We start from the raw sequence: 15,352 nt of genomic DNA, 5'->3' as shown, positions 1-15,352 counted from the left end.
CACAATAACAGCATCAAAGGTGCTTCAAAGGTGCCCCCATTGCTCTGTATATTTTCCATTTGTTATTTCTAATTCTCATATTCTTGTATTATTATGATACCTATTTGACAGAAAAGGATCTGAAGCACAGGAGGTTCAACAAGCAGCCCGTTCTTAAGTGACACATATTTTAACTCAGAACTGTTTGATACCACACTTATTCTTTCCTAAACAGCTTCTAATTTTTTAGAAACAAATCTTACTCATTCTGGATAATTAATACTGGGAGTAGACATACAAAGAAAATTGTAGTAGGCTAGCTAGAGTGAATGAGTAAAATTAAAAAATGTTTTTAACTGAAAATCAATTTTATCATCCTTAAAAACAGTCCACGCTAAGAAACATGAATTATTAATAGATTTGTCTGACTTTCATATCCAAATAGGAATCCTTCTTATTTAAATCACTAATTCCTCAGTATACAAATGAATACCGTCAAAATGAACAAAATAGTTCAGAGTACTTGGAGAATCTTAGAATTCTTTGAATGTCTTCTGTGAAAAACTTTAAGAAAAAGATTTTTAAAATTTAACAGCAATTTAAGGGATGTGGGACAAACCAAATGATTCAAATTTTATTTCTAAAATTTCACAATTTATTTTTAAGGACAATTAGTAACCTGAATCAACTTCAATAATATTCTATTTTCTCTTGCAAAGATTTTTTTTTTAAAGTTCATGGTTTTCTAAGTATACCAGACCTTTCTTTAAGCCGAAAGCTAATTTCTTCAAAGCTTTGGCCTAACGATTTTTGCTTAGTTTTTCTTGATATGTGAATTTAAGTATGAGTTCAACAAATTTAAGATTACAGTTAGCTATATCCATATTATCCATATTCACCTATTATTTGGGTCTATTTCTTTTTTTTTTTTTGGTACTGGGAACTGAACCTAGGGGTGCTTTACCCACTGAATACAATCCCAGACCTTTTTTCTATTTTTATTTTGAGACAGTCTTGCAAAATTACTTAGGGTCTGGCTAAATTCCTGAGACTAGCCTAGAACTTGTGACCTGACTCATGCCTCGGCCTCCCAAGTTTCTGGGATTAAGCTATGTGCCACTGAGCCCAGTTTATTTCTCAGTCTACTTTCTTGTCTTATCTTTATTCATTACTGAGTTTGCTTTCTCTTATGCACATTTTTGAAAGCCCATTTGATCATCCAGCCTGTTTTCTAGCATGGCCTCAAATGGTTTCTTGCTATCCTAATCCAATTTTGAAATGCTTCATGTTATCTGAAAATTACTGAAACCTCTGCTTCTTTCTTCCTGCTGGCTTGGTAGTAAGCATGGATGAAGCACAGCCTATAGGACTCTGAGCTCTAGTCCTAGGTTTGCTGCTAAGGAAGTGGGGATGCTTTGGGCAAGTCATTAACCTTCCTTGTCTTCAGCTGCTCAAGTGTAAACGGCAGATAATATGACCTGTCTCCAAATCATACCATTTGGGAATTACCTGCTTAATTAAGATCCTACACTGTAATTATATAGCATACTACACTTTTCTCATTATTTCTAAGTCACTTTAGGTATTTCCTTTAGACATTTTTAGTTAGCTGAAATGCAGCATTTGCATAGCAAATCACTTCAACATTTGGATTGAATAAACTTCAGGTGGCATTTGTATATACACTTAAATTATTCATATTTCTTTGCAAATTTACACTTACTACTAGTAAATAATAATAGCCAACATTAGTTGAGTGGTTACAACATGCCAGGATATTTATTGAGCCCTTTGTTTTACCTTACTTCATTCTCAAAGCAACTCTTAAGAGGTAGGATATATCATTAAACCCATTTTACAGTTGATAAAACCAAAGCATACAATGTCCAAGTGATTTACCCACCATCCCACAGTTTATAACTGGGTGTATGGTTTTGAACCCAAGCGTTGTGAGTCCACAGCCTGCATTCTTACCCACTATTAAAATGTATTAGGAATTACTTATTCCATGCTGGCATTGTTAGTGTGTGTTGAGAAAGACCTATGGCTTCAAAACTTGAAGTAAAATATCCAAATGTGTTAAAAACACCTGTCCAATACCAAATCTTATCAGGTACTAATTGTTACAATTTCCCCAATATTATACATATGTATGCGCACTATTTGCACACTTATTGACCACATACTTTTATTTATTTATTTATTTATTGCAAAGGGCTTCATATTGAGCATCTAGACCTCAAAAATGGAGACAGTGCTGCTCAAGGTGACACCAGGAGAGTAGGAATTCACTGGGTCTCTGCTTGAATATTCCTGTCACAGGATGCACACCACCTTAAAAGGCAGTTAATTCCATTTCCAAGCAACTCTAACCATTCAAAAAGGCTTAATTGCTGAATTAGCATGAAATGTTAAATTAACTGAAACTAGGCATGCATTCTGATTCGTGTTAGTCACAAGCTTTTTACTTTAGTCGCTTAGCCCAGAATTTATTCTGCCTCACCTAAGTGATGTCAAATAAAGTAACCTAGTGAAGGTAGTGACATAGGACATGCTCTAATTTTCTACATTATTTATTTATCATCCATCTATATGAAGTAGTATGTATATGTTAATTGAGTAGACTCTGGAACCAGATTTCAGCACCACATACATGCTGTGTGAACTTGAACACAGAATTTAACTGCTGTTGCCTCAGTTTCCTCATTTTGAAAACATGGAAAAATGGTATTAATTCACAGTGTTGTTGTGAGTATATGTAAATTTAATAAATATAATAAATAAAATAAATTTAATAAATATAAATGACTTGGAACATTTGGAATGAAGTTAGTACTACAAAGGTGGGAATAAATCCTATCTATCATCTATCTAATTATCCACTCATCCAACTAGTACTTCTGGCTTGCCCATCATCTGCCTTGACCTGTAAGGATTTAATGTAACTCAAAACCAGTTATTGCTTGTCACCTCCAGCTGGGTGTCCACCTCTCAAGTCTCCTGTTTACTGTCCCTGCTCAGGGATGTATACCCAACTGGCCCTACATATCTCTGTATTGTAGCTCTTTTCCCAGTTTTATGTCCAATTTGTTGAAGATTTCCTAACTTTAACATCTACTTAATTTAATAACATATTGATAGCCCAGATGGAGGTAAAAAATGATGAGAACTTGGCATTCGGTGTTTTATTTTGACTCTACTAGCAATAGCATAATAACCTGTTTGTGATGCCTTTGCCTCTCAAAAAACCTTCCTTGTCCCATCCTACCAGTGATGGTCAGACCCTTAGCAATCCCTCATCAGGTCCCTGGCTTCAAATCTTCAGTTTTGGTTCTTAATCACTTCTACTTCCTTGGGGTCAAATAAAGTGCCAGTCTTCCCATTCACAATTTAATGGCTTCCTTTGTGTCTGTCACATAGCAGTACTTGAGCTCTGTACTTCTATTTTACTTCATTCAATGAATATTCATTGGTTGATAAAGCTCCGAGCTTGAAATTGAGGGTTAAACAGTGGGCCAAACAGGATGTCCATCCCTTATGGAGCTTGCTTTTAACAAGCAGGACAGAGTAAGGATTAGTAATGCCCACTGACACCATTATGAGTCATCTCTTTATCAAGGGCTGCAGAGGTAGATACAGATACAGATTTTGGGGAGCCTGAAGCTTAAATAATTTTGAAAATTTTATTTTTTTAAATTAAAAATTATAAACACAAAATTAGGTATAGGGGTTTGGAAGTAGCCTATGTAAGTAAGAGCCCTGAAAGTTAAACTTCATTAAATTTATGGTAAACTAGCTTCTGAACAGGATTTCAGAGAGTGCAGGGCAGGGAGGTTTAACCTACCTAGTCACAGGGTTCAGGGCTGAAGATGAGCAAACATTCTAGGCCATTAGGTACAGGAAAGGCTTTTAGTGGGGAGTGTGTTAGAGGAATAAATTAAGGTAGCAGGAGCCAGAACAGAAAGAACAAACCCAAAGTGAATTTGGGCAGGTATGCAGAGGTCAGTCATGCAGGATTTACAGGTCAAGTATGTGTTTTGAACTGAGAAGAGATGAGAAAATTTGGACTGATTTGAGTAAGATTAGTGAAACTATTGTAGATGAACTTGGTTTAACATGGTAGTGATACACATTGGGCCACACTCAATTTATAAGCTTCCTCAATTTGGTGGCTTCACTTGCCACCCAAGGAAGTCCCATCCCCTGTTGCTATCCCCACATCTCCTCTGTCAGCTTTTGCAGCCTCCCTCAAGATGAGAGCTGGGCTTTATCACAGTGTCCTGGAAGCTCCAGGAGCACCAGTGCCCTGCCTCATCATGAAGATCTGACTTTTCTCTGCAGTTCTAGGTTTAGATGAAGCATCGCCCCACATGGTGTGGGTTCTGGCTTCCCTAGCAGCAGCCTAAATGGGCAGAGCACACAACTGAGAGTGCAGAGAAAAGTAGGGTCCTCTGGTGTGAAACCAAATCAGTGAGAGGCAGGAGCCAGGAAGGAGCCAGTAAGTACCTCTTCAGTCTTTCTCTTTACATTGCTCTGAGGCAGGATGATTCTGCATGGCACTCTCTGTCCCACATAATTACCCAATTGGCTCTATTTCCTCATGACATTCTGGCAGGGTCTATAATGTATCATTCTGTATTTGCTTTCCCTTTACCTCTGTCTCAGTTTCTCTTTTCCTCACACTTAGTCCTCTGGGACTATATCCTTCAGTAAAGTTTTCTCTCATTAATTGTGACTCAGACTATTTTCTAGGCTAATATGAAGTAAAAAAGAAATGGACTCAAAAATCTATCAAAGTACATCAAGGTATACTTAAGACCTAATATGGTAACCTTCAGTAATGGCTCTAAACTGTGAATATGCCCACATCGCAGAGGGTATCTCGTATTTACTTTCATTTGCCTGGAAATGGACTTTTCACATAGTATGTGCTTCATAAACTTCTTCTTCATGAAATTGAAATAAGCTATCAATGTCCAGAAAAGAAGGAAAGCCTGTGACCAGATGCCTGGACCAAGAAAATTGAGTAGAGCCGAACCATGCTACTGATTTCACCAAGCTGGGAAAACTTTCCAGATGCTACTCCTTTTTCATGAAGCTCAAAAAATACAGCTATTCAAATCAGGCTGAGGAAAGCAGGAGAGGACATTACAAACACATACCTTCCAAGGTCAAAGAGGAAGGCTGGGCTTAGCCTACTATCCTTTCCAGAAGGAAAACAACCCTTCTCCAGAATATGAATATGATAAAGAAGATGGACTGGCATACCTTAATTTTTACAAACAGCACTTAGTTAAAATTAATGTTTTAAAAATGTGTTTAGATGCATTTTTAAAAATTACCCATGTGATCTTACATGTTTACTCAGAATAGGAAATAACCTATCAGGCTCTGGTGAAACAAGTCACAAACAGTGACCCCAATTTTAATTCTAAGAGTTTTCTCAGGCCTATTCTTTGATGATCTCATATAGCTGCATGGGTTCTGCTATTACACATAAGTCTGTTCTGTTTTTTAGATACAATAGTAAAAAATTGATAATAGGTTTCCTCAACTCCCTCTTACATAATTCAAAAATTAATCTACCATCAGGAATAGGACTTCATGAACTTAAAGCATAGAAATCACACCAAGGCATGTGCCAAACTTACAGCCATTGGTATGCTAGTGAGCTGGTATGGCGTCTCTTATGTTCTGTTTTCCTCAAAGAAATGCATATGCTAGGGAGTATAATAACTTTGGCTTGAATACATTTTTGTTGGTTTGTTTTAATGTAGGCTCTTCCATTGTAAGAAAATATATTTCAATCATCTTTGAAGGATGTATTCATAAAAAAAAAAAAAACACGAAGTACTGACTATAAAACATAATTGGGTGCCTACTGGATGAGCTGTGATGGAATCATGATGCTAATACTCCCTTCCAAGGGGATGGAAAGGCCTGGGGATGTGTCCTTCATGTGAAGCCCACTAAGCTAGACCAGATTTAAGATTATAGAAAAGTTTTCTTTTAAAATTGACATCATGTACAGATTGACTTTCTTTATATGTAGAATGAAATTTTATGTTTTGACTTAACAGAAAGCATACCTTTTTTTCCCCTTTCTCCCTCTCTCCCTCCCTTTCTCTCCATTCTTTTCTCTTTCCTTCCTTCTTTCTTTCTTTCTTTCTTTCTTTCTTCTTTCTTTCTTCTTTCTTTCTTTCTTTCTTTCTTTCTTTTCTTTCTTTCTTTCTTTTTCTTCTCTCTCACCTTTTGCTCTAGAGAACTTAGAATGTGATATTAAATAAAACTGCAATTAAAAAAAGCTAAAGAATCGGAAGTATCATTACATTAGCTAACATGTTTATAATTAAAGGTTTTTGACTTTTTATAAGAAAATTCACCTATTTAAAAATTAATGTCCATTACCGAGGAAAACAATCTTTTAAGTATTCTATTCTTACAGAAAAGCAGAGAAGCATACAGTGTGATAAAGCCATTCATCATAGTCAGCTTAAAATTGGCAAAGCCCATGCCAACCACAGGCTCTGTGGAAGATTTCATGGTCAATTAGGTAAATACATGTATAAAATGGACCCAGCACAGAAGATCACGAAGCCAATTACTGATCATGTTTAATTTCACCCCCCTGAGTCCCAGAAGTAATTTTTCCTCTCACAGCTTTAAAATATCCACATAAAATGTACAATCGACATGTTTAACCCTATAGAGAGTTTTATAATATTTTATAAAGCACAGTCAATTATTTCAGAAATCTTGTTAGGTTCTCTGTATTACTGAGAAATTTGCAAAAAACTCCAGCTAAGAGTGTCTAGACCAGGTTCCCTGACAGCATGATGGACATAAGTATACAGTTTTAAGTATGTATTTTTCTATTTGAAATACAAATTTGAGGCACATGGTTAGTTGTTTGCATTTGTGCAAGATTCAATTATATTATGGAAAACCCGCTGACTAGTGTTCCATTCAGGAGCATTCTGTGCTACCACTTTATGCATGTCTGTATTCAAACGAGAACAGTATTAAATGAACCTTTTATATTTTAAATATTCAGGAGTTTTATATTCAAAATTTCTTCTCCTACTGTCAAACTAGTTTGCCTAAAGGCAAGGTAAGATCAAGTTAGACTCTCGAGGTAGAAGTTAAATTTTATCATGGCATCCATCATAATATACAGTTTGCTTAATATGCAAATAGAGAGTATATGGATTCAGAGAATAAAGGATTTTTAGGTAGTGTGTGAAATCCAAGGGGCCGCTTTTATAGAATACATTCCTTTTAAATTTACATTTCCATCATTTTAATGAAAACATAGGGTAAACAAATTATAATAGAAATGTTTTAAGTTGCATTTTCAATTTGATTTCAATTCTACTGTATTATTTTTCATGGCAGCTTTTTATTTAAAGCTAATAAAAATAGGAGAGGAGAAATAAAATAAATATATGCTAAAGAAACCATTACCTCAGCTTTTTTGGAGAGTTCCATCCAGTCATTTTTGTTGTAACTGCACATGATGCTAGCAATCACAATCTTTAAAAGTAAAAAGAAAGAATATAAGTTTGAGTAATAAAAAGTATGCTATTATAACACAAATATATATTACTATTGGCATACTGTCATAGTTTAGATCTTAAATGTCTTCCAAAAGCTCATGCATTGAAGGTTTAGTCCCCAGCTGATGGTACTCTTGGGAAATGGTAGATTCTTTAGTGGGTGGGAGATAGTTGAGGAAATTAGGTTACTTGAAGGGGAAATTGGGAATCCTGCCCTTTCCTTTCTCTCAGCTTCCCAGCTGCCATGATTTGAGCAACTTTGTTCCATCACAAGTTTTGCACCATGTTTGGCCTCACCATTAACCCAAAGTGACAGAGCCAACAAACCATGGTCCAAAACCTCCAATACTATGAGCCAAAACAAATCTTTCCTCTTTTTAAGTGTTTATCTCAGACATTTTATCATAGCAACAGAAAGCTGACTAGTACACATAAATATATTTGTAATGGTAAGCTACATAATAAGATTAGTTTTCATATGCTGAAAAATAAATCACTAGAAAACAGTAGGGCATTACATTAAAACACAGATATCATTTGGCATTTGGAGGTTTAGATGTGTGTCAGAGACTTCCTCATTTGCTATCTTTGAACACTTGGACAATACTTAACTATTCTCATCCTCAGCTTTTTCATTTCTGAAATGAAGTTAATAACACTAATTTTGCCATCCTGAAGGGCAGTGGGATTACATAAATTTGGTCATGTGAAAGGACTGTCTAAGTTCTATAATTTCATGGAAATGTTTGTTGATAAAATAACTGGTATAGTTAGAAGATTTCAAGTTAGAGGATAGAAAAAAATTAATATCTCTTTTAATCATAGCTTATTACATTATGGATAATAATACCTCACATGTTCATGGTGCATTGTCATTTTAAATTTTATTAAATTACAGTTTTCCTATAATCCTGCTATAAAAACTATGTAGGGTAATAGTGATTAGTTCCTGCTCTGAACCCAGAATATCTAGGTAGGACCTTGATGCTACCATTTACTGAGTGACCCTGGACAAGGGACGGTTTCTTGATCAGTAGAATATGGATAAAAACCTACTTGGAAAAGTAATAACAGAAATTGCTAAGACCAGCTTTTATGGTGTAATAGGCACTGTTTTAAAGGGTTTTCTTTGTTAACTTATTTAATCATTGCCAGCCTCATTCTCCCCATTTTTCACATGAAGGAGCAGACAAGGATTCAGTTCCCAGCATTGTGACAGAGAGTCTGTGCTTTTAATGTGTAAGTTCTCAATATATTAACTATATTTTATCATTATCATTGAAAGATTATGAGCGTGAGTTTATGCCAAGCTTGAAGTCAGAGTCCAATGACAGAGTCCGCTAAAAGCCACTAAGCTGTCACCACATACAACTTTTAATCTTTGGGTAGAAAAAACACAAAAGATATGTTGTAAAGATCCAGTGAATGTCTTCATCACTGAGAGAAGTATAGAAAGTTGTGATCATGTTAGAGGGAGATCTGAAAGCCATTGAGGGAAGCCTGTCTTTCATGGTGGGTTCATTTTTCCTCTTGGTAGACTGTAGATGCCACCACAGGAGCTGGGACAGCTCTGCATGGCTCATCATTTTATCTGCAGTAACTAGTATGGTCTTTGGCCCACAGAAAGCACTAACTGAATAAAGACATACATGAAACCAGTAAAGGTTTAGGAGTGGGGGGTTACTTTATCAGCTTTCCCTTTTAAGAAGATTAAGCAGAAATGATTATCATAGCTTAAAGGAAAAATAAATAATTGGGAAAAACTGCTGGCAAATTATTATATGAAATGGAGTGGATAATCATCGGGCTGGAGCAAGCATTGGTCTTATGATGGAAAAGGGATCCGGTGTCAAAATACACAGGACTGGTCAACTAGAGGGAGCAAAGGAGAAGGAAGAATGGAGGGTTCCTATGGCTGACTGGAATAAGAAAATTGCAAGACATCAAACAGATCAATGTAGAACAATGACCAAATACAGAAGTCAAGAGAAACAGCTGATTGGATACATTCTGTAGAGAGAGGAACAAAGAGAAGTAAGTAAAAGTAGACAATGAATAGAAGAGGAATATTCAGTATTCCTGATGATTGTTGGTTGACTTTTGTGTGTGTCTCATGGAGGTTGCAGCTTTTGAAAATTTGAGATAAAAAACCTAAAGAAGGTTTGCTCCATGGCCTTTTCTCCAGGGGCTAAAAGAAAATGAAAAGAGTCATATTCTAAGGTTTATTTACAGGCAGAGAAGTGTTGCAAGCACGATTATGCAACCTCAGTGAGAGACACTCTTTCTGGTGCTTGCAAATGATCTGAGAGCTCAGAAAGCTCTGTGCCACTCTTTAGCTGGAAAAGGGACACCAAGTCTTCTAGGACCAGTCCTAATATCTCCCTTATATGGAAGAAAAAAGAATAAGGAAAAGAAATAATTAAGCATCCATTTGAAAGGAAAAATCAAGCAGAATGAAGACTATGTGTAGATAACAAATCCCTATTATCTTCAGTGACTTCAAGACAGAGGGTGAGTAAAAAACAAATAATAATAAAAAGAAAAAGCCATACAGACTTAGATAATGAAGAGAGCCCTGAGACTTGTTGCTAGAGCTTTAAGAGCAGAGTAGGATATAAAAACCCAGACTTAAAAAAAGAAAAAAAGATTTTAGTTATTAGATAACCAGTTCTCCAGTGGTAAAATGACATGCAATAGACTTATGTTTTTAGAAGGTTTTATTGCTCAAAATAAAACAAAATCAAAGACGAAAACAGCACAAACATCCACCACACACACACACACACACACACATACACACACACACACAAACAAAACCCTCCAAACATAACAAAATAATCACCAAATTTGCATGCCCACATAAAGATGAAGTGGGCGCTCAGTCACCACAGTCCTACTATGTGCATCCTCTTCTCCAGTGCCCTTCTCAGGGTGCCAGGGAGAATAACAAGGAAGGAAGATCCTTCCAGTGGGTGGGATCCAGCCAGGCAGATGGGCTGAGCACAGAGCTCCACTGCCAGGGAAATAAGGGTTACTATCACTGACAGCAGGATATGATACATGCTCCCAACTAGGGACTAACATCGTTCCTCTTTCTAAATGACAATTTTAATTTTGGAAAAGCTGTATTTGCTTCAAATTTATATTGATTATGCCAGGGTTGGTTAAAATCATCAGCTGCTCTATAGGTTGCTAAGAATCACAAGGAGCAGTAACAGTTGGGCTTGATGAAGAAGAGAAATACATATCATCCAGAGAATCATCCTGGACATTGACAGCATCAAATGCCTGGGATGCAGAAGCTGAATGGTGATTTTAAGCAGTCTCTCACTAGGGAAGGGTTGGCCACAGGCGAGAGGGATACATAAGGCAGGTGTTAATATGCTGTCTTCTACTTTCCCTATTTTCTGAAATAGATTCTAACGCATAACATGGGAGGGAATCCCAGGGTGGGCTAATCACAGTGATTGCTCCCTCTGCTCCCTTTAAAATTCTTCTGGAAAAATAAAGCCTCTTTTTCCTTATTGGTCCCTAAACTAGAATGAAGTGTATTCAGAGATGCTGGTGACCTCTGGCTGCTCACTTTACCTTCCTAGATGTAGCTACACTTGTCAGGGGAGAGGCAGAGACAAAGTGGAGATGCAAGAAGGGGCCAAATCCACGATGCAGCATGTGTAAGGACAGTGCCTCCTGAAAACAAGTCCTCAGGTGAAAATTAATAAATATATTTCCGGACTTCAAAAAAGTTCAAATCTTAACAACTACTATATGTAAAGCAAAAATTTTCACTTTTAAAATAACTTCCTGAGCATTTTTTTCACATTTCAGTTAATTTAAAGGAAAAAATAAACTTTATATATCATTTAAGAAATGATAATTAGTCTAAGGTTTCCAAATGCCTTTTTAAAAAATCAAAGAATGGCTTGCAGTTAGAGTGGTACTTTGTTTCAGAGGAATCAAAATGACCAAAATTTTTTTGACTTTATATTAAAAGAGATGAATTTTTTTCAAAAAGTCAGGCTAAAATACATTAACACTAAAAGGACACAGAGCATAATTTAATCTTTCTTTGATGATCAGAAAGTCCTTCAGTGTTTTGCTGTACTCAGTTTTTAATCAAGCAAAAGAAGACAGGTTATTTTTTTCCCCTGTAAAAAGAGAACTGATGGATATTTTATATTGTGAAATAGCATGCAACGTTACAAGAATGAATACCCAATGAAACATATTCTTAATCAAAGTAACCTTTCCCTATATCAATATTTCACTTAATTTATGCCATTTCCAGTGCTCCATTTTTGTGGCTCATATTTTAAAACATTATTGAATGAGGTGAGGTATAAAAGTCAAATGCTACATAATATTTGAACTTTGTCCTCACCCTGTACCTTATGATACAGTCTTGTAGGAGATCCAAACGACATTGGTTAATTAATCAATAAGCAAATCGAGCACCTACTCTGGTAGGCACTAAATGACACACAAAACAACTTAAAGACATTAACTCAAAGTCTTTGATCATTCAAAATTCAACCAATATTCCTTGAGTACCCTATTTGTGCCAGTAACAATTCTAACCTGGAAGTGATAAATAAAACAGAAAAGTCCCTGTCCTCCTGTGGCTTATATTTTAGGGAGGGAAACAGTTATAACAAGTTAAAACAAAATAGTAACTGGGCCATTACTCGGTCAATGTTATTGTCATGGAGGGAGCAACAGAGGAAAGCACAACAGAGAACCACTGAGTGTAGGCAGTGAATTAATTGCAGATTTGTTTGAACCATCCCAAGGCAGAGGCGATGCCCTTCTAGAACTCTTGGTGGTATCTCCCTGGTTAGAGACTGCTCGTCACTGCTGACGCCTGTTCAAAGAGAGTTCTGTGTCCACAGAACTTATTGGTTCAAATAGCCTCAGATTTAAATGCCAGCTGCCTGGGGGTGGAAGAGATATGGGTGTGCTCAATAGCCTTGAGATGCCAGCTGGCCAGAGGAGGAGGAAATATTGGTGTAAGGTGATTGGGCTGTTTTCCTCACAACCTCACTTTTGTTTATCTTGAAGAAGCTTTCCCACAATAAATCCTTTTAATGTTTAAACCCATATAATAAATGTGCAGAGCATCCTTGTGGTCAGCCAGCATTCTCCTATCAGGAGCTCTGGTGATCCACCAAGTCCTGCTTTTCTGTATTTGTGTTTGTTTGTCTTTATTTCCAATCCTCTTACCTGCCGTAATTCAGGAAACTGAGGAAACATTGTTCAGGTTGCTACAATTGGGATGCACACAGCCATATTAGATGGATGGTCAGTAAAGGGCTTTTGAGTTGAGGACTGAGATGAGAAGGGACTTCGTACTGGAAAATGGAATGGGGAATTGAATGGAAGCTGATATGTGGAGATTAGTGTCATGGCACAAAGGCTACAGGTGGGAATAACAGAAGGACTTTGTGGTTGGAATTTCTTGACAGGATGAGAAAAGTATGGAGGAAAATGAGAAAAGCAAGCAATAGCTACCTCCCTGGGAGCTTTGAACCCTGTGGGATTTTGGGTTTTACTGTAGGTGCAAAGGGAGCCACCGAAAGGCTTAAAGGGGTGTGATAAAACAATCTAACTTATATTTCCCCAAGGTGCTTCTGACCCTTTCATAGGGATGAAATAAGGGTGTTTGTTAAGGGTGGAAGCAAGGAATTCAGTTGGGGGAAATAATGTGGCTGGCATAATATCCACAGAGATGCACAACATGAATAGCTCTGTGCTAAGACCCACAGGACGAGTGAATGTTTAAATTCAGTGGGGCATAGAGAAAGGAGACATTAAGTATGATCCTCAAATTGCTGGCTTGAAGTTCTGAACTTAGTGCTGATGGAATGGAGCCTGGTGAAGAAAACAGTGGGGGAGAATAGAGAGGTTCAGTTTTAATATATTACCTATAAAATGTCTAGTAAGCAACCCATTAGTGAAGACATCAATTGTGCCACTGATACATGAATCTAGAATTCACTGAAGAGGTTAAGGATCAAGGTATAAATTAAAGAAACTTGATCTTGTAATGGAATTTAAAGTCAAGTGGCTAGGTGATTTCAAAAGGGAAGAAAATATGATAGATAAAAACAAAGGGGCAAGGGACTGAGCTGTAGCCACAAGGCAGCATGGTTTCCTGCCAAGGGAAGGCAGTGTTCCAAAAAGAAAGAGCAACCAACTGTCATGAATCCTGAGAGTTTGTAAAACTGTAAAGAAGGCTCCAAAGGAGCCCACTGTTTTTGACAATGCATAAACCACTGATAACCTTGACAAGAGAGTTTCCATTGAGGCAGCCAGGACAGGAGTCAGACTTGATTGGATTGAATGAACAGAATATGAAAAAGTGATAAACATCTCTGTATATAGGTTTTGATGGTATAGCTAAAAGAGAAGAGGAAGTAGATGAAGGTATGGGAGATCTAGTGGGATGGTTTTTGGTTTGTTTTTTAATGGGCCATATTTGAGCATGTGTTTATGCTGTGGAAAATATAAGAAACTATTGAGAAAGCATGTGGTCATGAATCTAGAGACAAATGGAGAAAGTACCTTTGGGAGAAGCAGAGGCATTGTTTCCAATTTAACAGGGTGGGATGGAAGAATGGAAAGAGAAAAAAAATTGGTATTGATACAGTCAGGTTTGTAGATTTGGTGTGGGAAATGTAAAATCATTCTTCCTAGTATTTGAAATTTTTTATAAAATATGAGGTAAGGTCTGATGTTCAGAGTAAAGAGAACTAAGGACAAAGGTTTAGAATTAAAAGGGAGAAATAAAATAATAGTCATCTAAGAAAATGGAAAAAGCAAATTTGTAGATTATGGTATAATTACTGGGCTAAAAGCGCTAATGTATTCCTCAGTATTAATATTTTGGGAAATTAAGATTAATTGGTAGAAACAAAAGTACAAGAAGATTTGCAAAACTGGAAAAGAGATTATGTAGTGGGACATACCATTTAAGTTGTACAGATTCTCTTAGAGTCGAGATCCATCTTACGATGCTTCTGTTTGAAGAATTAGTAAAATCTGATTTGTTTCTTAAACTGGATTGTGCCTTATAGGTAATGCTTTTAAATTGGAATTTTCATTTTGACTAATGAACATAAGTTAAGGAAATGTATACTCTTGTATAAACACTTAATTTCCATGAAACATCAATATAATAGTTTATAGATAAAATTTTGCATGTTTTTTTCTCCCCCCAAAATACTGCAAAGATTAATAAACAAAAAGAGTAAACAAAAATAGATGGATGCTTACCTCTGCAAAAAAAGGGAACATATGGCTCCATGGTCATTCTTTAAAACTTTCACATTAAAGAATCAAAATAAATGGCTATTTTTTAAAAAAAATTTGATTATTCCATTTCATTATGAATAAAGATATTTATTAAGGCGTTTCTCAAACTTAATCACAAGGCTATTGACAGTAGAAATTAAGGTGAAAAACAATAACCAACTTCCAATTGGTATGGGCAGACTATCTTGTCAAATTCCCACTGACTGAAAGTCTACGCTTCAAAATGCACGTTGTCAGAGCTGCTTTGGTATTCTGTAACTGACTGTGAACTACATTGGAAATCCAGTCAACAATTCAGCTTCAAGACAACTTAAATTTTTTAGTAGGGAAAAAAAAATGCAAAGTGACAAAGGTGAACAACTGTAAATTACAAGTAGCAGAGTTAGGTTTTGTCAAACAATTTTAAAAAATCATCTCCAAGACTACTGGGATTATATTGAGGATGAAAAACAGCATGGGACATGTGACTTTCAAAGACATTTAAACTAAGAAAATATGTTTATTAA

General features: G+C 36.3%; 1 protein-coding gene across 1 annotated transcript in view; it reads right to left on the bottom strand.

The window, feature by feature from the left end:
* Dpyd (dihydropyrimidine dehydrogenase) overlaps positions 1-15,352 on the bottom strand; it is an 810,982-nt gene that overhangs the window by 277,584 nt on the left and 518,046 nt on the right. Inside the window, 1 exon segment of the mRNA XM_047549961.1 lies at positions 7,444-7,512. Within this exon segment, the coding sequence (XP_047405917.1) occupies positions 7,444-7,512 (69 nt within the window).

The sequence above is a fragment of the Sciurus carolinensis genome, chromosome 1 (genome assembly GCF_902686445.1).
Source record: "Sciurus carolinensis chromosome 1, mSciCar1.2, whole genome shotgun sequence".
NCBI classification, from domain to species: Eukaryota; Metazoa; Chordata; class Mammalia; order Rodentia; family Sciuridae; genus Sciurus; species Sciurus carolinensis.
Note: the sequence above shows the minus strand (reverse complement) of the source record. Positions and strands in the feature narration are given on the sequence as shown.